The 24,147-nt window shown below is 47.9% G+C and overlaps 1 protein-coding gene across 1 annotated transcript in view; it reads left to right on the top strand.

Moving 5' to 3' along the window:
- The first annotated feature begins 837 nt into the window (after window positions 1–837).
- The window catches only part of CLIC4 (chloride intracellular channel 4), a 50,871-nt gene continuing 27,561 nt past the window's right edge, over window positions 838–24,147 (top strand). Inside the window, exon 1 of the mRNA XM_084788360.1 lies at window positions 838–1,121. Within this exon, the coding sequence (XP_084644486.1) occupies window positions 1,050–1,121 (72 nt within the window). The 5' untranslated portion in view covers window positions 838–1,049. The remainder of the gene's footprint in view (window positions 1,122–24,147) is intronic.

Raw genomic sequence — 24,147 nt, 5'->3', positions numbered from 1 at the left:
GTTTTCCAGCGGGGACATTCACCCTTGGCAGTCCGTGGCAGGCCACGTGTCTCTGGCCCCTGCCATCAGGGTCTAAAGTACTCGGGCCTCCTACAAGCTGGGGCCCGCACTCAGGTGGCTCTCATGCGGTTCCCCAGGTGAATCGAGGAAAGGAATCGGTCCAGGTGGGGCAAACAGCACCGGTAACTATTTAGGAGTTTGCCTCAGGCACCGGCTTGTCCTGTTTCGGCCTTCCTCGGAGCCTGGGACACAGCAGGGCTTTATAAGACCCAGGGCTTTATAAGAACTTCTGAGCATCTTGACTTCTAACGGAGATAGAATCCCGAAAGGGAGCCCGCAGTCAGAAGAAGAAAAAAAGTTCTTAAGGACATGAAAACTTTCGCAAAAAGTTTTCCAGGAAAAGGCGGCCGCGCCTAACAGAAGGAGCCCGGGAGGCCGCCTCCCCGGGAACGGGCGGGGGATGATGAGTCCTGCTGTTGCATCGGAGGAGAGGGCGCGAGGCGGGCCGCCGCATGAGGTCACCTGGCACCCAACCAGCAGCAGCTGCGGAGGACGCGCCCGCGCCGCGGAGGGAGGCGGTGTCAGGCTCCGGCTCCGGGGACTGGTCCCCTCCCGCCAATGAGGGGCGTGGCTAGGGGGAACCGCCCCACCAGTCCGCTCCGCCCACTCTAGGTCGCGCCCGCCCCACAGCGTCCTCCTATCCTTCATTGGTCCGTCCCTCGCCCGAGACCACGCCCCCCGAGGTCCCACCCGTCCATCTCACCCCACCCCTCATAGTCCCGAGGCGCTCAGCCGATGCCCCGCCCCACGCCACGCCTACCGGGCCCCGCCCAGCGGTTTGAAGTGGCTGGGACAGCAACCCCCTCGGAGTCGCGCGCGAGGCGTGAGGCGGTGCTGAGGATCTGAGGTCGCGGGCAGCTAGACGCCGGGACTGTCCAGCGAGCCTGCCAACCAGCCAGCCAGCCAGCCAGCGCGGCGGGAACCCGCAGCCACATCAGCCCCGGAGCCACAGCCGCAGCCGCCGTCCGCGGAGCCCAGCCCAACCGGCCATGGCGCTGTCTATGCCCCTCAACGGGCTGAAGGAGGAGGACAAAGAGCCCCTCATCGAGCTCTTCGTCAAGGTGAGCGCTCGCCGTCCCGAGCGTCGCGGGCCGGTGTCCCCCGCGCCCCGAAGCGCCCCCACGCGGCGTCCCCGCGGCCCGAGGCCGCGCCGTGCCTCCCGCGCCCCTTCCCATTGTCTCGGCCCCGCGCCTTCCCGCCTCGCAGCGGGACCTTGGCGGACCCCGAGGGCGCGGCAGCAGAGAGCAGGCTCCGTTGGGCGGGACGCGCCGTGTGGGTCCTGTCACCCTCCTCCCCATGTCCGACCCCACCCCGCCCGGAGCCCAAGCCTCGGGCCGCCGGGGCTCACCCAACTTAACTCCAAACGCTCGCGTCCCGCCGGTGTGAAACTGAAACTTTAATTTCGATGCAATGTTAACTAAAATAAAGATCCGAGAGCTGTGCTTGGTGGCGTACGCCTTAGGCGTACGGGAAAGGTGGACCCAGGAAGATCGGGGGTTCAAGGCCAGCCTTGGCTGCTTAGTGAGCTCCGGGCAAGCCTAGGATACGTGGGACCCTCAACCCAGCCCTCCTCATCCGTCGGGGAGGGGAAATGTTTTTAAAGGCGGGCATGGTGACTAGGGCATGACCCAGCAGTTGAGGCTTTGAGGATTGCCTCGAGTTCGAGTCCAGCCTAGGCTACAAATATGAGCCCCTGACGCACACCCAAAACCCAGACAACAACAGCAAGGGCGAGGGGGTGGGAGGGAGAAGGAGGAAAAGAAAAGAAAAAGCGAAAATTAGAAAGGCGTATGCCCGAGTGCTTCCGGAGAAGACGGAGATTCCCGACGTGGGTTTTCCTGTCCGGTGTTTTAACACCATCTGGTTTTCTTGTTTCTCAAGCGCGGCGTGTTTTCGCATGATGCAACCTTTTGGCTGCTCGGGTTGGTGTTGCCACCTCGGCAAGCGCTTTTGGTTTGAAAGGAAAACTGATGCCAGAAAGAATTCTTCGCTCCCCCCGGGCTTGAAAAGGTTCATTCCTCCCGCTCCCTTCAGCTTGTAAATTCTGGAATTGCCTGCCTTCTTCGCCTGGGGCATAGTGAAGGAGAGAAAAGTTACAAACATCTGGGTCCTTTGCATTACTGACCCGCCTTTGCAACCCTGAGCTTCTGTCAGCCGCTAAGTAGCTGGGCTTATACAGAAGCTGGCGGCGCATTAGAAATTCAACAGGACTCAAGTACTAGCCTGCCCTTTCCTAGTTTTAATTTGAAAGAGCGGAAATTATTGGAATATGTGTTCCAGAAATGGAAAGCAGAAATCTGCAGGGTGGTAACATTCTTTGTCTTAGGGTTTTCTTTCAGCTGCTAGTTTCAGAAACGTTTTGGTCTAGAGCGCTGGTTCTTATATTTTTTTTTGAATTTAAAAATATGTACCTATATGGTACTTTGCATATGAGCTGCCATGTGGGTGCTGGGAATTGAACTCCGGACCTTTGGAAGAGCAGTGAGTGTTCTTAACCACTGAGCCATCTGTCCAGCCCTAGAGCACTGGTTCTTAACTGTGGGTCGAGACACCTTTGAAGAGTCAACCGACCCCTGGAAAACACAGATGTTTCCTTTCTATTCATAACAGTAGTAAAGTTAGTTATGAAGTAGCAACGAAAATAATTTTCTGGTTGGGGTCACCACAACATGAGGAACTGTGATAAATGTGGCAGCGTTAGGAAGGCTGAGAACCACTGGTCTAGAGACTTGAAAGAGAAAGGCTGAGAGCTCTCAATAACACAGTTTCTGCTATCCGAGGTGGCAGTTATAATACTTTATTTTATTTTTTGTTTTTTGCAAGACAGGGTTTCTCTGTGTAGCCTTGGCTGCCTGGAACTCACTTTGTAGACCAGGCTGGCCTTGAACTCACAGCTATCCACCCGCCTCTGCCTCCCGAGTGCTGGGATTAAAGGCGTGCGCCACCATGCCCGGCTTAAGGCCCGGCCTTTTAATCCCAGCATTTGGGAGGCAGAGTCTGGCAGACCTCTGAGCTGGAGGCCAGCCTGGTCTCCATAGTGAGTTCCAAGCTAGCCAGGGCTGCATAGGGAGGCCCAGTCTCAAGATCAACACCAGCAAACAACAATTTAGAATCACACAGCTACTACTGAAGCTTCTGCTCAGTGTGTTTGGGGTAGGGGGGGGGGTCTTAGCTAAGATAACATGGCAAGAAAAATGTTTGAAAACTAAGAAGGGGTTGGAGATGTAGCTCAGTGGCAGAACACTGGGCCTAGCATGGGCAAGGCCTTTGTGCTATTTTCAGCAGCCCCTAACACACACACACACACACACACACACACACACACACACACACACACACACACACACACACACACACACACTTACTCCCCGCCCCCAGAGGACATGACGGATCCCTTACGCCCTGCTTGCTGTTGATTTAATACTTCCATAAGGAGTTGGGTGGGGTGCACTTTCCCAAAGCTGAGTCACTTGCACACCCCTTCCCAGTGTTCTCTATTTGTGGTGTGAGCCACTGAATTCACAGGTCTCTGGGCTTGGAGGCCATGCTGGGCTCTCCTGGGTAATTTGTTTTCTCTCAAGCTTTGTTTTCTTTTCTGTGAAATGGTTTTTGCTCTTTTGTACTTTACTATAGACCATAGACCAATTTTATGCTGATACAGACCCAGTTAGTTGTTTTAAAGGAGAAAAATAAAAAAGGAAAAGTAAAATGTTGTCAAAGGTGTTGCTTTCTTTTCAAATCCTGTATGTGGGAAATGCAAATGGGAAAATTATTTTCAAAGCAGTGAGGGGCAGAAACTGGTGGGCTTAAGGTGGCCTGCTAAACAGCAGTAGTTTTTCATCCAAGTATCCTGAGTTTGTAGAAAAAACTGTTCTCTTTTTTCTTTTTCTTGGACATGGGCTCATACTGTTGTTCAGCCTGAATTCCCTGTGGAGCTCACACCAGCCTCAAACTCAATGGCAGTCCCGCCTCAGCCACCCTAGAGCTCGATTGATAGATATGAGACACCACTCTCGCTTAAAACTTTTTGTTTAGAAAAATGCCTTCATTGTGTCTGTGCACCCGACAACACGCGCATGGAGGTCATTGAGCGACTTAATGAGTTAGTTCTCTCGCCCTCCCGGGTTCTGAGGCTTGGACCGCAGGTGCCAGGCTTGCAAGGCTCGCACAGTGGTCGAGCGAGCTGTTTGCCTGGTCTGTGTGTTGAGTCCTGAGTGCTAAGCTACCCAGTGCTGGGAAGGAGATTGCTTCTTTCCCTGTCCAGGGCACTCAAAAATACATGTTTAAAAGTTAGTCTTACCTTCAAACTCATATACTTGTGTGTGTGTGTGTATGTGTGCATGTATGTATGTATGTATGCATGTATACATCTGCATGTGGGTATGTGCACATGTTTTGCAAGCCAGATGCCCTCTGGGTTTAGAGGGGGGCATCAGATTCCCTGGAACTAGAGTAACAGGTGAGCTGCCCAACGTGGGTGCTGGGAATTGAACTCTGGTCCTCTGTGCCTCTGTGGGAGCATTGAGCTCTCTTAACCCCTGAGCTGTCTCTAGAGCACTGTTGTTGTTAGTACATGTCTGTCTGTCCTTCTTTGACATTGGAAACTCCCCTCCCCTCCATTTTGTTTTTGTGGGGTTTTGTTTGTATGGTTGATTTTTTGAGACAGCGTCTCTCTGTGTAGCTGTGGCTGACTTGGACTTGTAGACCAGGCTGGCCTTGAACTCATAGAGATCGGCCTGCCTGTTGTTTGTTTGTGAACAGGCTTTTCCTTTGTAGACCAGCTAGCCTAGAACTCCCTATGTAGCCCAGGCTGTCCTCTAGCCTGCAGCCTCCTGTGTGCTGACATTATAGGCATGCAACACCCTGCCTCCTTTGAAAAACTTTACTTCTTAGGTCCTGATATTCTGAGTCATGAACTTTGATCCTTGTCCTATTCTCTCTGACCCCTGGTTGCCAATCCCATGTGGTTTTTATCTGCTTAGCTCATTTTCCCTCACAACTTAGTACTTAAGATCTTTACATGTATCTGCCGATATTTTCTACCAATATTTCTTGGCTATAGCAATAATTAGGGCCCAAGATTTCCCTTTAGGTAAAGGTAAATAGTAACTCAGGACCCACACGGGAGAAGAACAGAGAAGTGCGTACTGACCTGGATACCTAGTGTCTCCCTCTTTTTGGTTGTTTATATATTTATTTGAGACAGGCCTTACTATGCAGCCCAGGCTACCCTTGAATTTGTGGCCGTCTTCCCTCAGGCTCCGGGGTGCAGGGATTACCTGCAGTAGGAAGGGTCATCAGGGGTTTGGATCGTTGTTTTTGCTTGTATGAGCCTAACTTGTATTGACACCCCTGTTTCTCCACTCTCACTGGTTGCATCTGTATGAAGCGATGTATTTCTCCTCCAAGCTGGAGATCATCCCTCTGCGCGGTTTGGATTTATTTATGGGCTGTAATTGAGGTGCTTTTCTGTACTACCATCTGAATTGAGCTATCACTGTCTGCAGTCGTTCCTAAGCTTGTGAGATCTGAGTGGTGGTTTTTTGGTTTTTCTCACAGCGATCCACCTGCTTCTGCCTCCCGCGTGCTGGGATTAAAGGCGTGTGCCACCACGACTGGCGATTTGAGTGGTTTTTGTAGGCCGTTTATCTGCGGAGCGAGTTCAAGGCCAGTCTATATGGTGATAACACCTCTCAGGAGGGACTGGGTTGTATGTAATTCAGTGGTAGAGTTCTTGCTTGTTAGGCCCTAGGCCTGATCCCCAGAACCACAAATGCAAACCCAGAACCAAAGCAAAACAAATGGCAAGATGGTACATGCTTATGGAGTCAAATATGAATCATAGGAAGTCAAGCTAGGAGATATACATCAAGATTGAAGTAGACTTGAACTTGACCATGAAAAAGTAGGTGACTATGTATGTTAGAGGTAGCCGAGGAAGGGAATGTGAGTTTAGACATCACTTGTGAACTCCTCCAGGAGCAGCTGGCCGGGATGCCTCTGAGAGAAGGAACCAGAAGATTCAGATCCACAAGCCAAGGCTGAGACTTGCAAGCTCTACCTGGGCACTTTCACAGGCTTGGCTCTCCCCTGCTGTGCTCACCTTCCTAGTCCCCACAGGAAGGTGTGGACGGACCCTGCCGCCAGTCTGAAGTGGTGTTTTTTTTATGTTTAGTTTTAAGGGCAGACTTCAACACTTTCAAACAACAGATGAAGTACATTTTCTATATCGAACAATCAAACTTAAAATTCAGTGTAAAGACAGTGTTCCTTGTCTAACTGGTTTGCTCCTTTGGGGCTTCTTGAGGGGAATTCAGGGACTTGGAAATAGTGTAAACTGTGAGGTTGATGGAAACCTTGTCCTTGTTCCTCTTTTCTTGGGGCTCTTTCTGTAGACCCTAAAACAGGCTTCTTTTGGCAAATACCAAGGCAGTGATTTGGGTTAAATATAAAATTCCAAAAGGAGCTCAGAATGAGGAAGAGACAGAGGTGTTAGAGCCAAGGGGACTGAACACAGGGGAAGCCGCGCGCAATGGGGACAGGAAAAGGACACTCAGGTTGTTTAGGAAGTATGCCTAAGAGGTGCCTAGAAGCCAGTAGAGGAATGGTGAGCAAGGCCAGCCCCGCCCCCACCCCTGCCCCACCCCCACCCCTCCACTGAAGCTGAAGTTCTCTTTTCCTATGTTTCCTGAGTAGGGAAGGAGTCTCTGGGAAGTGAGTTGGACGTGTGACTAAGGCCGCGAGTTAAGATTCTGACTGAGTAGAGCGGAAAGCCAGGAGAGGTTTGCTCAGTCAAAAGCTGGTGCAGAGTGCGGAAATGAGTTTCTGATGGAAAACGGCATTCGGGTTACGATGACAAGCCATTGGAGTATGATTTAGCCTAGATCTAAATTTAGTTCAGGGCATGTGTTTGTGAATTTCTTAGGAGCTTTTAGCTCCGTTGTTGCTTTTCATGCCACTTGGCTCACAGGACCTCAGTGGTCAGTACCAAGTGTCAGCGTGAGGAATATCAATGAGGTTCGTGTTTTATTTCAGTTTCGGTGGCCCTAGCGATGGAACCCAGGGTCTCATGGATGCGAGGCAGGCACACTACCACTAAGTCAGGCCTGTGCCCCTAAAAATGTAACAAATGTGAGACAAGGTCTCACAGTGTTGCCTTAGCTGACCTGGAACTCTCAATATAGACCAGGCTGGCCTTGAACCCACTGATATCCACCCACCTCTGAGTGCTGAGATTAAAGGCAAGTGTCCCCCCCACTCCTGGCTCCTTTTAAAAATAGTTCCTTATTGTATATGTGTGGGTGGTTTGCCTGGAGTGTACTATATGTATGTGTGTCCCTCCTGCCCAAGTAGGCCAGAAAAGGCTGTTAGGTCCCTTGGAGTTACAGAAGCTGCTGGAACAGCTCGCTCTTTTTATTTTTTAAAATTTATTATGTATACAGTGCTCTGCCTGCATGTACACCTGCACGCCAAAGAGGGCACCAAATCACATTATAGATGGTTGTGAGCCACCATGTGGGTGCTGGGAATTGAACCTCAGAACCTCTGGAAGAGCAGACAGTGCTCTTAACTTCTGAGCCATCTCTCCATCCCCAACAGCTCACTCTTACTTAACCACTGACATATCTCTGCAGCCCCAGGTCTGGAACTTTCGATCTTTCTGTTTCAGCCTCCATAATAGCTAGGACACTAGGCCCTGCAATTAGCAGTATTTAATTTTCCCCCTTATTTAAAATATAAAATCCAGAAAATGTGTTAGACTACATTTAAATCAGAGTACTGTTAGAACAGGTAAAAATATTGGAGCTAGGGCCAGGTATGGATCCCAGAGTGCATCATAGCGCTGGCCACACACTTCACCACTGCTGGGGTTTTGTTTCCTTTTTCTTTGAATTTGAAACCTAGCTCTAAAGCCAGGCGTGGTGGCCCATGTCCTTAATCCCAGCACTGGGGAGGCAGAGGCAGGCAGATCACTGTGAGTTCGAGGTCAGCCTGGTCCACAAAGCTTGTCCAGGACTGCCAGGGCTACACAGAGAAACCCTGTCTAAAAAGCCAAAAACAAAAACAAAAACAAAACAACAAAACCCCAAAAAACAAACAAACAAAAACAGCCCCCCCCCACCAAAAACCCAGCTCTAAGCAAGAATCCCAACAGTCTTGCTTTTCTTGTGACTTTGGGGGTGGGGGTAGGGGTGGGGTGTGTGTGAGATGAAGTTATTTCCAGTTTTATGAGTGAAATAATTCTTAGGAAGAACATTTAATTCTCACTGTAGTCGACTTGTAAAGCTGCCAATCACCTGGTATAATACAAACACTGAATTTTTCCAGCACGAAGCACTGCTATTCAGTTGTATGTGTGGGAGAAGAGTAAATAAAAGAAACTCTGAACAAACACAGGGGATGAAAACTGCCCACTTAGATGGAGGCCAGGTAGGGGCCTGGGAGGAGTTGACAGCGCTCTGTATAGTTTTCTTGCCGAACAACCCAACCAGCCACTTTATTTTTGAAGGCAGAGACCAGGTGGTAGATTACTCAGCCCTTAAAAACTAAAGGGGAATCAATCAAAATAGGTGTTTGTGCCGCTTAGCAATACTGGGAGAGTGAGTAGCCGCTGTGAAATCTGACTATGTATACTAACTGCGGGCAGGGAGAAAGAGAAGGTAGTTAGGCTTCAGAAAAGAAATTTTGGGCCTGAGCATAACGAATATGCAAGACTGTATCGACGCTTTTGCAAAAATGGAAGCTTATGAAGGTGTACCGCTTGTAGTGCCTGATGGAGGACCGCATGTTTTAGTGAGCACAGGAGTCCAGGATCTTGCCCTCGCGACGGTTAGTGCTTTGCAAGCATCCCTAAGTGTGTAGTAAAGGCCTCCAGCCATCATAACACAGGAGGTGTTCCCTGTGCTTTGCACTCAGTAGGGCTCTTAACTGCAAACACACCCGAGTCCTTTTCAAAAACGTTTGCAAATGACTCCTTGAGAATTTGTATGTAACGTTTTAGTCTGCCTGTAAAACTAAAGTGAAAGATGAAGCCCAATCTGATTAATACAGCATGAATTGAGTTGGTGTAAGGAAAACTTACTCAGATTTGTAAAAGAAACTTAAACGGTATCTTTATCTATCTTCCTATAAACAGTTGGCCTGTCTGGTCCTTGCTAGAACAAAGCAATAGTGTTTGTTTGTTTTCCGGTTGTTTATTTTTGAGACAGGGATTTTCTGTACAGCCCTGGCTGTCTCTGGAACTCTCTCTGTAGACCAGGCTGGCCTCTAACTCATTGAGATCCAATTGCCTCTGCCTCCCCTGGGATTAAAGGAATGCAGGACCTGCCTGGCCCAGGAAAGCTTCCGTTTGTGAAATCTACCAGCAGCTACAGCCCCCTGTTCTACCAACTTAGCTATCAAAGAGTTCAGCTAACATCTGGAATTGTGTTCCCATAAGTGTTGATTGAATGGCTTTAAGGTAGGAGCTCCCTTTGTGCTCTTCAGGAGAAATCTGTTCTAAAAAAAAAAAAAGAATCTGCTTTTCAGAATTAACTTCTCCCTTCTGTATGTGTGGACTAGGGAGCTGGTGAGATAGAGGCTCTCCTAGGAACTGTTGAGTATGGACGGGGAGAGGGAGGACGGGCACAGGCCTTTTCTTCTCTCTTCAGGGAGTTGAAGGGTAGTGGGTAGTTGGATGGCAGGTAGACAGAGCCACGATGGATGTGGTCGTCAGCTGCTTAGCACCATCTCTTCGCTGTAATATGCACCAGCATTTTGTTCATTCAGTCTTCAGCAATCGAGTTGAAGCGGGGAGTAGTAGTTCATGCCTGTAATCCTGCACTCCAGAAGCTGCGGCAGGAGGATTATCACAAGTTACAGGTTAACCTGGGTTATACAGTGTGAGACTCATATATGTACACACACACACACACACACACACACACTCTCTCTCTCTCTCTCTCTCTCTCTCTCTCTCTCTCTCTCTCTCTTTCTCTCTCTCTCCCCCAAATGCTGGGATTAAAGGCGTGGGCCACTGTGCCCAGCAAACTGACAACTTTTAAATGCCGCCTAGACTTCTTTCTGAAGAGATCGCACAGCTCGGCGATATTAAACTCCGAAGTCACTCTCAACACTGTTCCTTTCCTGTCTCCATGAAACACACCTTGTGGCCAGTGACTCTAATTAGAGGGCCAGGCCATTTCTCAGGCTTCACGCACAGGCACACTTCTTCCTTTGACACCCTCCTGCTGCCTCCTCCCCCAGGCTACCCTGAGTTCGTTTCTTCTCTCCCTCCCTTCTCTAATCTGAGCTACCATCGTCCTCCTCAAGTGCAACGGCCTCCAGCGGTTTTCTGTGTCTCCTTCCTCACCCCCAGCCCATTTTCCATGGGTGACCAGGCTACTCATCTTAAAATAGAATTCTAACTTTGGCTCTTCACCTAAACTCTTTGGAGAAATGCCATTTTGTACTAGGGATAAACTTCTTACAAAGGCTTCTGTGGAGGTGGGGACGTAGCTCAGGTGGTGTAGCCTGCTTGCCTAGCATCCAGGTAGCCCTGGGTTCCCAGCATTGCCGAAAAACAAACAAACAAAATAAATAAATAAATAAATAAATAAAAATAAAAAAATAAAATAAAAAAGGAGTCACGGTGGCACACACCTGTAATCTTCTGGAAGCAAGAGGATCAGAAGGTTGAGGTTATTCTCAGCTGTGTAGCAAGTTTGAAGCCAGCCTGGGCTACAGGAGACCCAGAAGGAGGGAAGCAGGGAGGGGCCAGAGAGGAGACCGGAAGGGAAGGACGAGGAAGCAAGCACACACAGGCCATGGCCAATGTCCCTTTCCCCGCTGTCCTTCTCTTCCTTTGTACAGCGCTTAATCACAAATAGACACATGTCAGCTTTTCCACTCCAACTAAATCCGCGTGCTGTAACGAAGATGTTGGCCATTGACATACACAGCGCTACAGCAGTGCCTGAAAAGTTACTAAAGGAAAAAAAAAAAAGATGAAACCAAACCAAACTAACAACAAAACGCCCAAACAGCTGTTCATCTGCAACCTGAAATTTGGGGTACAAGAAAGGCTGTAGAAGTCTAAGGTATTTCAAGGGATTGGAATGACAACTAAGATTTATGAAAGCACAAAGTATGGGGCATGTTTAAACCCAGCCTCCCCAGAGCAGCAAGTCCCCTGCAGCCACAGTGGGAGGTAAGCACCGACCCCACCAAGACCCCTTTCTCTTCTTCCTTTTCCGTCAAGTACAGAACCGTTTTGTGCTCTCTGCTGAATGAAGAACTAACTTCAAAGCCATAGCTTAGCACTCACATGTACGCCTGTCATAGTACAGGCCCAGTGGACGGGCACTCGCGCCTCCTGTTTCCTGGGCCTTTGCCTTAGCTACTTGGAAGGCTTATTTCTTCCTGCATGCTATGCTGCCCTGCCTGGAGCAGCCTTTTCTATCACAGTCTCTCATTTGTCAAACTCTACGTGCCTCCGTATGTCTGTTTAAAAGTCTTTATTAAATCTCCAGGATCACGTTTCTGCTACCTCTGTGGAGAGCTGGTTTGTTTTGTTTTGGTTTGGTTTTTTTCACCCTGTGTCTTTGTCATAATAAAGGAAGCTCAACGTAGGTAGGGCCCACTGTAGTTCATCTTTGTGTCCACTGCTGTGTTTAGTAGATGTCTTGCACCCCCAATAGACCTTCCATAAATCTTATGAAGAGTAAATGCACTTAAGTGTATACAGTTAGTTGATAGGCCCTGCCTCCACTGCTGCTGACCCGAGTTGGCTACAAATACCCTTTGAAGTACGCAGTCCATTGGAAAAGGAACATCTGTTTACCAGTTGTAGCTGATGGACGGCTGACAGGAAATAAAGCATAGGCTGGCTGATATTGCTGGCTGTGTCATTAAAACACTGATGATTGAGTGGTGAGATTTTTGCCTCATCAGCTGTCAAGTGTATTTCTCGGAAGTCTCCCACCCACTCTGTGTGACAGTCCTTAGCTTGAAAGAGATCTCAACGCACAGAGCGATGTCATTTGACTCAGCTTGTAGGATGGCGTGGTGCTGCTTACAGCTCTGTTGATTTTAGTTATCTTCAAAGTCCATAGCAGTGAATGAAGACATTTCTTTTGGAGGCTGGAGAGATGGCTTGGCAGTTAGGGTACTTGCTGTTCTTGCCAAGGCCCCTGTTTGGTGCCCATAGCTGCCTGTAACTCTTAATTCCAGAGGATCTGATGTCCTACTGGCCTGGGGGCACTAGGCGTGCATGTAATACACACAAGCAAATCGCTCGTACACTTAAAATAAAGATAAGTAAACTGCATGAGTGTGCTGGCTCTGACTTTAAATCCCAGTACTTGGGAGGCAGAGGCAGGTGGATGGATCTCTGTTTTGGGGGACAGCCAGAGCTACTACATACTGAAGCCTGTCTCCCTACCAAACCTCTGGAAAACAAAAACAAAACCAGACGAAACAAAATAAAATAAGACAAACAAAACCAAAACCTTTTATTGTAAAGAATTTTTTCCCCCTCTCGTCTCAGGTGCCTGATTAGGTGTGTGGCCTCCACTCCCTTCGCCAGCTAGAGAGTGATCTTTGGGACAGGGTCTATAGTCAGAGCTAGCCTTGAACTCATGTAGCCCAGGATGCCCTCAAATGCACGGCAGACTGCCCCTGCTTTCTGGTTGCTATGATTGCAGATTACAGGAGTGTGCCACCACTCCTGGCTCTAGGTAAATTGTGTATAGGTCTTTGTTAAAATTAAAAAAAATTTTCCCCCTATTTGAAATAGGGTCTTATTTTGCAGTCCAGTTAGGCTTTGAAAGATAGACTTACATGGTAAAGTACAGGGATCTTTTCTCTAACGCTGGAACTGTGAGCAGTGCTTTCCAAAATAAAATGAAGTTCAGGCTTGAATCTGCTTTCAAGATTTAACTTGATTTTTCCCTCCTGTGCTGCTTATATCCTGTTGTTTCATAGAATTTGTATCATTTTTTTCCTCTTTCTTTCTTCCTTTCTTTTGGCAGCTATCGCCTTAAATATATTGTTCTAAGAAGGCTATGGTGCTTGGCATCTGCAATTGCCAAACCTGTCACTTTGTCTTGTTTAAAATGATGCTTCAAACAAATTTAGGCCTCGCCGATAAAGCACATTGTATTCCGTGTCCTCTTTTCATCGCCTTTTTTTTTACCCCCTTGCAAACACAGAGAGGTATAAATTAGTTCCAGTTGAAGCAATTTTTACTAAACTAGCCTTTCCGTTGTTCTTGTTGGATGCGAGGAGCTGCTCCAGGCCCAGGGGAGACAAAGCAGATGCACTCACTCGCTCTCCTGTGGCCCAGAGGAGCAGAAGTGTAGGAAGGAGCTCTCGCCCCGCCCCCCCCCCCCCCCACCTGCCCGGGGAGCCATTGCAGCTCTCTGGCTGAGAGCTCTCCCAGCAGGTGCTTACGCTCACAGGCTTGTTTTTACGCTGCCTTTCCCAAATGCAGGATAGACTTTCAAACGGACATTTGCGGAGTGCTGTGTGTAAATTCAAGTGATGAGTGTAACTGCGGAGCGCTGTGTGTAAATGCCTGCGGATTAACTCATTGGGTTGTTTATTCACTAAAATGCTTGCTGAAGAACTGTGCTGGGCTCCTCCCTTCATTCCCCACCACCCCCTCCCTTCCTTACGCACACTTTATTCCAGAGGCAGCCAGTGGGAAAAGAAACAATTAAAGCAAAACAAAACAAAAAAAATAATCACATGACTGGGAAAATGTAAGTGCTTGTTAAATTCACAAGAATGCTCATACAAGAAGCCAGATAAATAGGTTGAAAGACGGAAGCAAATCACTGGGTTGGGGCTGGGGATGTAGTTCAGTGGTAGTGTTTGCCTAGCAACCATGAGGCCCTGGGTTCGATCCCCAGTGCCGTAGAGCAAACAAATCCATATAAAACAAATGAAAAAAGCAATCTGGGAAAGTCAGTGCCTTAGTTCACACTTGTTTTGTTTTAGTGTATCTCAGAGTGGTTCTTAGGATATACTCAAAAGCCTTACCCTCCCTCTCTCCCTCCCTCCCTCCCTCCTTCCTTCCCTCCCCCTTCCCTCTCTCCCTCCTTCCCTCTCTCCCTCCTTCCCTCTCTCCCTCTTTCCCCTTTCTTACTTTTTTTTGTCCTCTTGCAGAGGACCAGTGTTTAATTCCCAGCACCTACATGGTGGCTCACATCCATCTGTTGACTCCATTTCCGGAGGCTCTGATGCTTTCTTCAGGCGTTCAGGCATTTCCCTGAGTCTTCACAATCCCCCCGCAGAACTGACACCTTTTAAATGCTGCGTAAATATCTAACCCATGCTAGACTTGAAGCCGCAGCCTTCCCCGCCACAGCCTCTATATAATTGCTAAGACATATTTGAGATCCAAGACCCCCAAGTTAGAGTCCAAGGGTGATTGTGGCTCAGAGTCCCCCTGCGCTCTCTGCGGGCACTGGAGTCCTTGTCCATTCCAACGGCGCAGGGAATTAGAATGAATACTTTAAGTATTCAGTTAAGTGTTTGTCAGAGTACTAGAGAGGAGTGGTTCCTGGAGAGATGCTCAGGAGATAAAACTCGGGCCATTGCAAGCGTGAAGACCCGAGCTTGGATCTCCAGGACCGCTGTCATGCCAGACGCAGTAGCATGTGCCTGTAATCCCAGTGCTCCTGGGAGCAAGATGAATCTCCAGAAGCCTGCAGACCATCTCGCCTCAGGGATAGCTGTAAGTAGCGAGAGACCCTGGGACCTACACCTAGGGCTGTCCTCTGACACCTGCCTGCATGCCTGCTGTGACACGTGTACCCACCCACACACATTTTATTTTTTAAAAAATTGTATGCTGGAGCTATGCAGCTGTGTCTAAATCCTGGCTCCACCCTTCACTTGGTGTCTCCACTGAGGTAATAATAGCACCTGACCCTGGGGCTTTGGTGAGATTAAAAGTATTAATAAGGAAACCACTTAGCTGTGACACACCGCGGCCCCGCTTACTTGCTCTCCTGCTGCCTTTGGGATGCTGAGTTAGACTGCGCTGGCCTGTGCTTAGCGTTGTGTGTAATCTGTGGTTTCAGCCTCTGTGACATTACTAAGATCTGCTTGTCTGGCTTCGCAAATAGGCGGAGGACTTTCCATTCTAAACTAGAAGGGAAGGGCTAGTGTGAAAAAAGTCCCAGGACCAGACTTAGGACTCCTTTCTGAGTCAGCAGCTCACGGTCCTGCTGGTACTCACTAGGTGACCGAAGGGCAGGCAGGGATGTGCTCCTTCTTAGTCATCTGCCTCAAAAGAGGCCAAGAGTCAGTCTGTGGTATTAGGTACAGTGGTCTGTAGAGGTACTTTAATCAATGATTTTTGGTTTCCCATGTTACCAAATTTCATTTTTTTTTATTCTTATGGTATGCTAGTATTAACTTGGTTTTGGTATTAAAAATGCTTTTTTGTTGTTGTTGTTGTTGTTGTTGTTTTTTTTTTCGAGACAGGGTTTCTCTGTGTAGCCTTGGCTGTCCTGGACTCACTTTGTAGACCAGGCTGAAAAAAAAATGCTTTAAAAGAGGAAGTGTAGATATATCTAAGTATCTTAACATCTTCTCCATCCCAAGAGACTTTGAGTTCATTTAATTTGCAACAGAAGAAATAGCAGTAATGTACATTTACATGCATTTTCATTCCTTTTCTTTCTGAGAGAATCATCGTAGTGCAACCGAGGCCATCGCTGGAATTGAAATCCTCCTGCCTCTGCTTTCCGAGCGCTGGGTTACAAACTTGTGCTACCACACCCTTTGCAGGCCTTATGGGTAGATTTTCCATCTCTAGCTGACCTGGAGCCTAGAACTCAGACGTCCTGCTTCTGGCTCCTGAGTGCCGGCATTGAAGGCGTTGGACTCTCATGACTGGGTCGTAGCTTTAAGGGATAAGGGTGGAATTGCACTCTCCTGGTCTGTTTACTTCCAGATTCTAAGTGTCAAGTTTCCTGCTTGTGCCTCAGTGGGATGGTAATAAAGCTCTAAAACTTGAGTATGGATGTAATTAGTAGGTGTCTCAAGGATCATAAAGTGACTTTATCTTTTTTATCTTAGTATAATGTTATAAACTTTTTGAAAGCACTTAATTTACTCCCACGCAGGACACAGTAGACTGATAAAAGGAAAGGTATTAAAGCCAGGATAATAAATAGGCAGCGCTGTCTGCTGCTCATGGGCCCAGCACAGTCCGCCAGCCTTTTATATGTGCTAGCCAAATTAATCCTCACATATACTCTGAACTAGGCATGCCAACTCTGTGTCATACGTGAGGTTCAGGCAGGAGCAGGGCGGGGATCCGCATCACCGTCTTGGAGAGTTCCTGTCTGATCTTTCTTCTCTTCCCTTTCCTTCTCCCCCACCTCTTTTGCTTTAGGCGCTAACTCTTGAACCCAGGGCCTCACCCATTGCACACAGTGCTCTACTGTACAGTGACAACCTTGACACACTTCCTGACAAGATTTGGTAGGAAGTCACAGGCTTCCATTACTTCACCTCGTTGTGTTGTGGAGGCCTGGTAAATTAGGCTCTTGTAAAATACTTTAATTTTTTAAAGTAGGAGCCCCACTTGAACAGCACGTATTTTGATTTCAGAATTGTTTTCCAGTTGAGCAACGTCAAAGTGGGCAAGGCTTAATAAACCACATCCTAATCTGCTAATGTTTTTCTCAAGCCATCTCTCTTTGCTTTCTTTCCTTTTTTAAAACACCCCCTTCAGAGGAGCCCACCCTTTGCATTGTTGATAGAAGAAAAGCAAGGGAAGTTTCTCTTTGTGGAGAGAGGAAATGGCTCCGGCCAGGACTTCATCCATATTAGGTATAAACTAAATATAGCTGTGTGGTCCAGGGGTGAAGTCACACCAGCGCAGCTTCCTAAGCAGGGCTAATGAGATCAGCCAGTGCTCTTCCAGTCTGCCTGCCTCACTGGCTTTGCTCACTGGAGAGGCTACTCCGTGGGTTAGTCCTGTGTCCCCTATGTGGCTATCAAGCCATTTACAGGGACTCTTAAAACTTCTAAGAAAAGGACTAACTTTTAGTCATTGTCTCGACAACCCCTTCTCAAGCTGCCTTTATAAGCGTTAAGCCTCCACCAAAGCTATTTTTACTTTGTGGTTGGATTTGTGTAAGAAGATTGTTCTATGTAATTTGTTGGTGCTGCTGTTCAGTGTTTTCACTGGTTAAATCCCAGTCTGGCTAAGCGGGCTATACGATCTGTTCTGACTGGCTGCTTATAGCAGAAGAACAGAAAGATGGCTTAAAGCTCCTGGTTTTGGCCAGAGCACATACTGTTCTCAGATAAGAGCTCTCAAAGCTTTTCTTTTTTTTTTTTTTTTTTTTTTTTTTTTTTACTACAATAACTGTGCTCAGCGCCTGTGGTCCTTCCTAGAGCCCTTTGCAAGCTGACAAGACACCCAACCACATGAGAATGTGTGTGCTTCTACTTATGGCCTTTCTTTAAAAAAAAAAAAAGTTTGAGACAGGATCTTATTCTAGCCCAGGCTGGCCTCAAATTTACGGCAAGCCTCCTGCCTCAGTCTGCCAAATGCTAGGATTTATGCTACCATGGCCATCGAAGGCTTAGTGTTAAAAAGCTTTTGACTAGCCAGGTGTGGTGGCACGCGCCTTTAATCCCAGCATTCAGGGAGGCAGAGGCCAGTGGATCTCTGAGTTCAAGGCCACCCTGGGAGGTTAGGCAGGAGAATCAGGAACTCATGATCAGGCTCAGCTAATCTGGTAAACTCAAAGTCAGCAACACGACAAGAGGCCCTGTCTGGAAAAGGGGGAAAAGGACATAATCGTAAACCCTGCACTCAGGTGCCACCATGCCCACGTGACAGTGTTCCATGATAACTTTCAGCCCAGGTTTTAAATTTCTTTTCTTTTCTTTTTTTTTGGTTTTTCGAGACAGGGTTTCTCTGTGTAGCCTTGGCTGTCCTGGACTCACTTTGTAGACCAGGCTGGCCTCGAACTCACAACAATCCACCTGCCTCTGCCTCCCAAGTGCTGGGATTAAAGGCATGGGCCACCACGCCCAGCTCAGGTTTTAAATTTCTATAGACTTGACAGACCCTGCTTCTCCTGTCTTGGGCTTCAGACAGTGAGCACAGATAAACAGAGCCATCGTTGGTTGTCACTGTGGCCCTGCTCTGCTCAGGCGGAGTGCCTGACACTTGATTTCTAGAAAGGATTCTGGCTGAGACAGTTCAGGTTTGATCTTAGTACAGATTTGGACCCCTTTTTCCTTCCTGGTCAGCATGTGCTTCAAGTTGGGAACCCGAGTATGGGCATGCGCAGCTGGAGCTCGTCCCCTCCGCAGTTTTGGATTAGCCACCTTGCATTCAGTATTTTAAAATTTAAGCTCTATTATGCTTGAGCATTTTAATATTTGTGCAGCGTTTATAAGCATTTGGTGTATTTTCCTTACATGAAAAAGAAAAGAAGCCAGGCATGGTGGCGCATGCCTTTAATCCCAGCACTCGGGGAGGCAGAGGCAGGCAGATCGGGTCGCTGAGTTCGAGGCCAGTTTGGTCTACAAAAAAAGCAAGTCCAGGACAGCCAGGACTGTTGCACAGAGAAACCCTGTCTCAAAAAATCTAAAGAAAGAAAGAAAGAAAGAAAGAAAGAAAGAAAGAAAGGAAGGAAGAAAGGAAGAAAGGAAGAAAGAGAAAAAGGAAAAAAAGCTTCATTCCCACTTTCCTCTTCCAGGTGTTGCTGAGGTTGGGGTGCTTTTGGTGGGGAGTGGACCCCTTCCTCTGCCGTGTCCTGGAGGGCTGGACACCGCCCTGCAGCGCGCTGTAGCTCTTCCCCCTCCCACCTGGAGGCTTTCCTCCACCCAGGTGCTCAGCTCAAAGGTTCCTAAGCCCCTTGAGCTCTGTTGTACTTCCTTCATCCCAGTCATTAGCATGACAAACACAGGGCTGTATTTTCCGGTCACGTTTGACCACACTTTGAGTCTCCACAGCCTCTGACAGTCCCGCCCATCCTGGCTCCCACTTGTCTGTCAGCTCCGTACCTGCAGCCTAGTCTCACTGCCTTAAATGGAAGCCCGGCTTTGGCCTCAGTGCTGTCCATGCCTTTCATTCCTTTCCTCGGTGGTGACCTATTGTCCTGTGCTCCCTCTCACCCTGTTCTTCCTCCTCGGATGAGCCGATGAGCCGATAACTCAGAACTAGGCTCTCTGCTCTGCAGGGTATGCTCACTGCGTGCTGATTATCCACATGTTGGCTATATTTTTGAAGACTTTTATTTACTCATTAAATATCTATAATTACATGAAGTGCATGTTCTTCCCCATTTTATGGAGAAGAAAACTGAGAGCCAGAGAGGTTTAAACAGGTGGTGAAATGGAAGCATCAGTATGCTTAACGCCGAGGCATTCCTTGTTAGATACCAGCACGCAGAAGCAGGCAGATCTGTGAGTTCGAGGCCAGCCTGGTCTACAGAGAGTGGGTTCCAGGACAGCCAGGGCTACACAGAGAAACCCTGTCTCTAAAAACCACAAAAAGAAAGTTCTTGATAAACATTTGTTAAACCAATGAGTTGCTTCTTTGAGCATAAAAACTTGTCCTTTAATGCGGTTTCAGATGTCTTTTATGGCCTGGCCTTGTGCTCACTGAGCCTTAACCCAGCAACTCTGTTGTCCTTGGTCCAGGAGATGCCTGTGAGCATCCCTTTGAGTACTTGGCTACCCTTAGGCACTTAGTGGCACTGTTTCCTCCACAAATGCGTAAGAATTGGGAGACTAGGTCTGTTCATGTCCATTCGTTTGCCCAGTGCCGGCTGCAGTCTTGGAGGCGAGGCTGTGTGCAATGCTGAGAAAACAGAGCTGGCTTCCAGGCACAGGGCGATCTGTAAGATGTTCTGTTCTCAGACCTTGGGGAGCAAATGCTACCCAGCTCAGCAGTCTAGATGGCAGCCTGTTGGGAAGAGCTGGCGGTAGATGATGGAGCAGCGCCCTGGACTGCTGCTGCTTCTGAATTCAAATAAAGAGCGGGTCCTGTTCTCACTCCTGGTCACAAGCTCTTCCATTCTTCCTGCTAGCGCTGCTCACTGAGCCACCCCAGCCCTTCCAACCAGTGTAAATGGCAACATTGTTTTAGCTACTTGGGACTGTGCAGGACAAACTCTACATTCAGCGTGCCTTCAACTGCTACGGAAACACAGTGCCAAAAGCACACTAAGGGTTTGGCTCTGTGTGTGGCACGTCAGGTACCAGCTGCTTCCTCCTGACTCTTGGCTCTGACTTCTGGTGTTGGTTTCAACCTCAGGATACTGTTATAACAGTCACATCGAACGGAGCTCCCCTTCTACAACCATTGTGTGTGTGTATTTTTGTGTCTGTGTGTCTATATGAAAGATTCTGGGAACAAAGGTGTGCGCCACCATGCCCGGCTGAATGAATCTATATTTACCCTGGCTGGCTTTGAACTCCTTGTGTAGCTGAGTGTGACCTTAAATCTCTCATCATCTTGATCCCACCTTCCAAGTTCTGGAGTTAGCAGGTGTGTGACACCATGCCCAGGGAGTGCTATGCTGAGGGCCAGGCAAGCAGCGCACCAACTGAAGCACACTCCCGTCCTTAACTTTACATTCCTGATAAAAACGTCAGGCAATAGTAACCCATTTTTCTGTGGTAATGGCCTAAACCACGTTCTTTGCAACTCATAGGCTTCATTAACCAATCAGTAGAAAGCTTCTAAGCAGCACAGCTAATACAGCAGATGAGGTCCTGTGGGAAGTTAAAAAACTGGTCAGATAGATGCAGCCAAGCACAGGTCACAGGCATACAAGACAGAGTGACAGTACACAGCAGTGACGTAGGTTATCACAAGGTGGAGAGCCTTGATCAGGGCCCCAGAGTCACCAACCCATGCTGCACTTTCTACAAGGGCCAGGATAACAGAGGTCACCCTGGATGGAGGAGAACATGGTCATGGGCCACACTGGCCAGGATGGACGGGATGAGGTGAGGTGCTGCAGGCGGAAGCCAGCTAAGGGAGGAGGGAGAGCTCTGCCAGACCTCAGCTTTACAAACACCCGAGTGTGTGCTGGGACCTTTTCTTTTAAAAATAGAATTATTAGCCACATTTGGTAGCTGGATAGAATTTGGACAATGTCTGAGACTCCTGGAAGGTGACACTTCTTTCCCAGCGCTGCAGGCCAAACCATGGGCAGCTGTGAAGGGGACAGTTGCCCATTTCAGTTACCACATTTGATTCCAGGTGACCTTGGTAGTGACTGGGGCTAAGGTTATTTCAGCAGAGGAGCACGGTGGCTGCTGTGGTTTTGGTTGCCCTCTTCTCAATTCCCTAGTGGTTTAGACTAAAATCAGACACTGTCAACTGTTCATATGAACTGCCAGTTCAGAGGACTAGCCAATGGTGAACTCATTAGACCAACACTCAGAAAGACTAATGGCACCCTTTTCCCCTCCTCCCCAAAAGGGATTGAAGGCATGCCCCACCACACCCAGCTGTTCTTGAGTTTCAGGGACTGGTTGGCTTTGAGACTACAAACTGGTTTGAATTAGTTAAAATTGAGTATGCTCTAGTTTAAGATGAGGATTGTTTTTGTTGTTGCTGTTCTTCGTTCTGTGTGGTGTTTTGTTTTGGTTTTTCTTTTTCAAGACAGGGTTTCTCTGTGTAGCCTTGGCTGTCCTGGACTCACTTTGTAGACCAGGCTGGCCTCGAACTCACAGAGATCGACCTGCTTCTGCCTCCCCAGTGCTGGGATTAGAGCCGTGCACCACCACGCCTGTTTATTGAGAAAAGAATTCACTGGCCTGGAATTTGCTGTGTAGACCACGTTTGAATTCACAGAGACCCTCCTTCCTGCCTTTGCCTCCCTGAGTACTGGGATGAAAGGCTTGCACCACCACTGTTGGCCAAGAAGCATTCTTTTAATAATGGGCCTGAGGGGGACACACAGTTATTTATCAACTGGCTATTGGTTACTGGCCTTCAAAGAGCAGAGTCCAAAGGAGACTTTAGCCCGGGAGCGAGCTCTTTCCACATTTTGTCCCCCTACCCCCAACCATGTCAGTGCTTATGAAAATAAGATCTACCCACCAAATGCCTCAGTCTTTGATTTCAGGTGCAGCCAGTGCCCCCTGGCCCCCCTCCTGAATCAGACTTGGAGTCAGGGCCTCATACTTTGCATTTAAATCTACTTCATTGAGGTCTGTATTTCTAGGTATTTGAGACTTCTGCTTCTATGTACTTCTCAAACAGATCTTATCTCCAGAGCTTTTCCACATTCATTCTGGAACCCTACTTAATTTTCATGTATATTGTGGAGAAAGGTTTTGGTTTACTGTGGTGTGTGTGTGTGTGTGTGTGTGTGTGTGTGTGTGTGTGTGTGTGTGTGTATTAAAGGTTCGTGGCCATTTGTATGTTAATTTGTATGTTAATTATATTTGTTGCACACAAATTATACATACTGAAAAGAAAGAAAGAAGGCATACAGTGAACAGCTGCCTCCCCTGCCCCTTGCTTTGGAGCCTTCTGTTAGTCTACCTCTTTGTGTGTGTTAACTGTTGATTCCTGTAACCATGAGATCTCTCTCTACATCCCTTTTTTTGTAGCCGAGGCAAACACCCCGGCGAGAGGCTAGGTCACTTGACTAGAGGGAGCTGTGGGACTGACTTCCCGGAGAGTCTGTGTCCAGCCTCTGCTGAGTGGGCGGATCCAAGTATTAACTGGATTTATTGGAAGAGCTTGCTTTGCAAGAGCATAGTTCATCCTCGGGGAAGTGCTGCGTCTGCCCTGCGTGGTTGGGTATGATTTCAGAAGGGTCAGTCAGCTCCTCTCTCCGTGGCATAGGCTTCAGGAACAAGCAGACGGGAGCCACCTGACGTCCACAGCCTTTGCTGTTGCTCCTTTGAGACGGGGTCTCTCGACTGTGTAGCTCTGGTTGTCCTGGAACAAGTCTGCAATCCTGTCCTTGGCTTTTTTTATTTACAAAGACAGAGCTTGGGAACATAGTGGTTCATCCATGCCTTATCATGACTTTATTTATCAAATTATATAGTACTGTGATGTGGTACAGGCTGGCCATGGCCTGAGATTTTTGATATCCTAAGCAAAGACTATTTTCCACTTCATTCCATTTGCTGTGCTCAGTTTTATCATGTGGAGTATCGTATGTATGCTTGTTTGTTTATTTATTCTCTGTGGTTATGGGATGTGTGTGTGTGTCACATATCAGATGTCCTGCGTATCAGATAGTCACATTATGATTCACAACAGTAGCAAAATTGCAGTTTATGAAGTAGCAACAAAAATAATTCTATGGTTGGGGGTCACCACGACATGGGGAGCTGTGTTAAAGGGTCAAAGCATTGGGAAGTTTTGAGAACCACTGCTCTCTAGGTTCAAGAAATGTTGGCCTTGGGCTGGAGAGATGGCTCAGCAGTTAAGAGCACTGGCTATTCTTCCAGAGGACCTGGCTTCAATTCCCAGCAACCATGTGGCAGCTCACAACTGTCTCTAATTCTAGATCCAATGCCTCTGACACCCTCATGCCAATGCACATAAAACAAAACAAACAAACAAACAAACAAACAACAAAAAAAGAAATGTTGGCCTCAACGTCAGTGTGTAATCTGCTAGTGTGAAACTCATTCCTCCTGCATTCTGATACTACAGGCACATATCTTAATTTAGATCAACAACATCTACACTAAAGGTAAATGGAGTATTAAAAAAATGAAGTCATGGGCTGGAGGGATAGCTCAGCAGTTAAGAGGACTGACTGCGCTTCTAGAGGTCCTGAGTTCAATTTCTAGCAACCACGTGGTGGCTCACAACCATCTTTTGGTAACACATTGCTCTGTAGGTGCTAGGGAAAATCTGTGTAGGGAAAGAAATCAGTGGCAAACAGGCCATTCTCACCTCCAGGTCTCAGCTTTTTACTCTCTTACCCTGGTCATCCCTAGTTCCAAGAAACAGATAAAGTTACTAACGCCCCCTTTTAGTTATTTTTAAATCCGACTAGTCTAAAGAGTGATTAATCTAGGTTTTCTAAGTGAGCAGTTTCTTAACCTTGACTTAGTAAAACATTAAAACACTCATGG

The sequence above is a fragment of the Acomys minous genome (assembly GCF_964271855.1).
Source record: "Acomys minous genome assembly, chromosome: 6".
NCBI classification, from domain to species: domain Eukaryota; kingdom Metazoa; phylum Chordata; class Mammalia; order Rodentia; family Muridae; genus Acomys; species Acomys minous.
This window is presented reverse-complemented; position numbering and strand designations above follow the sequence as displayed.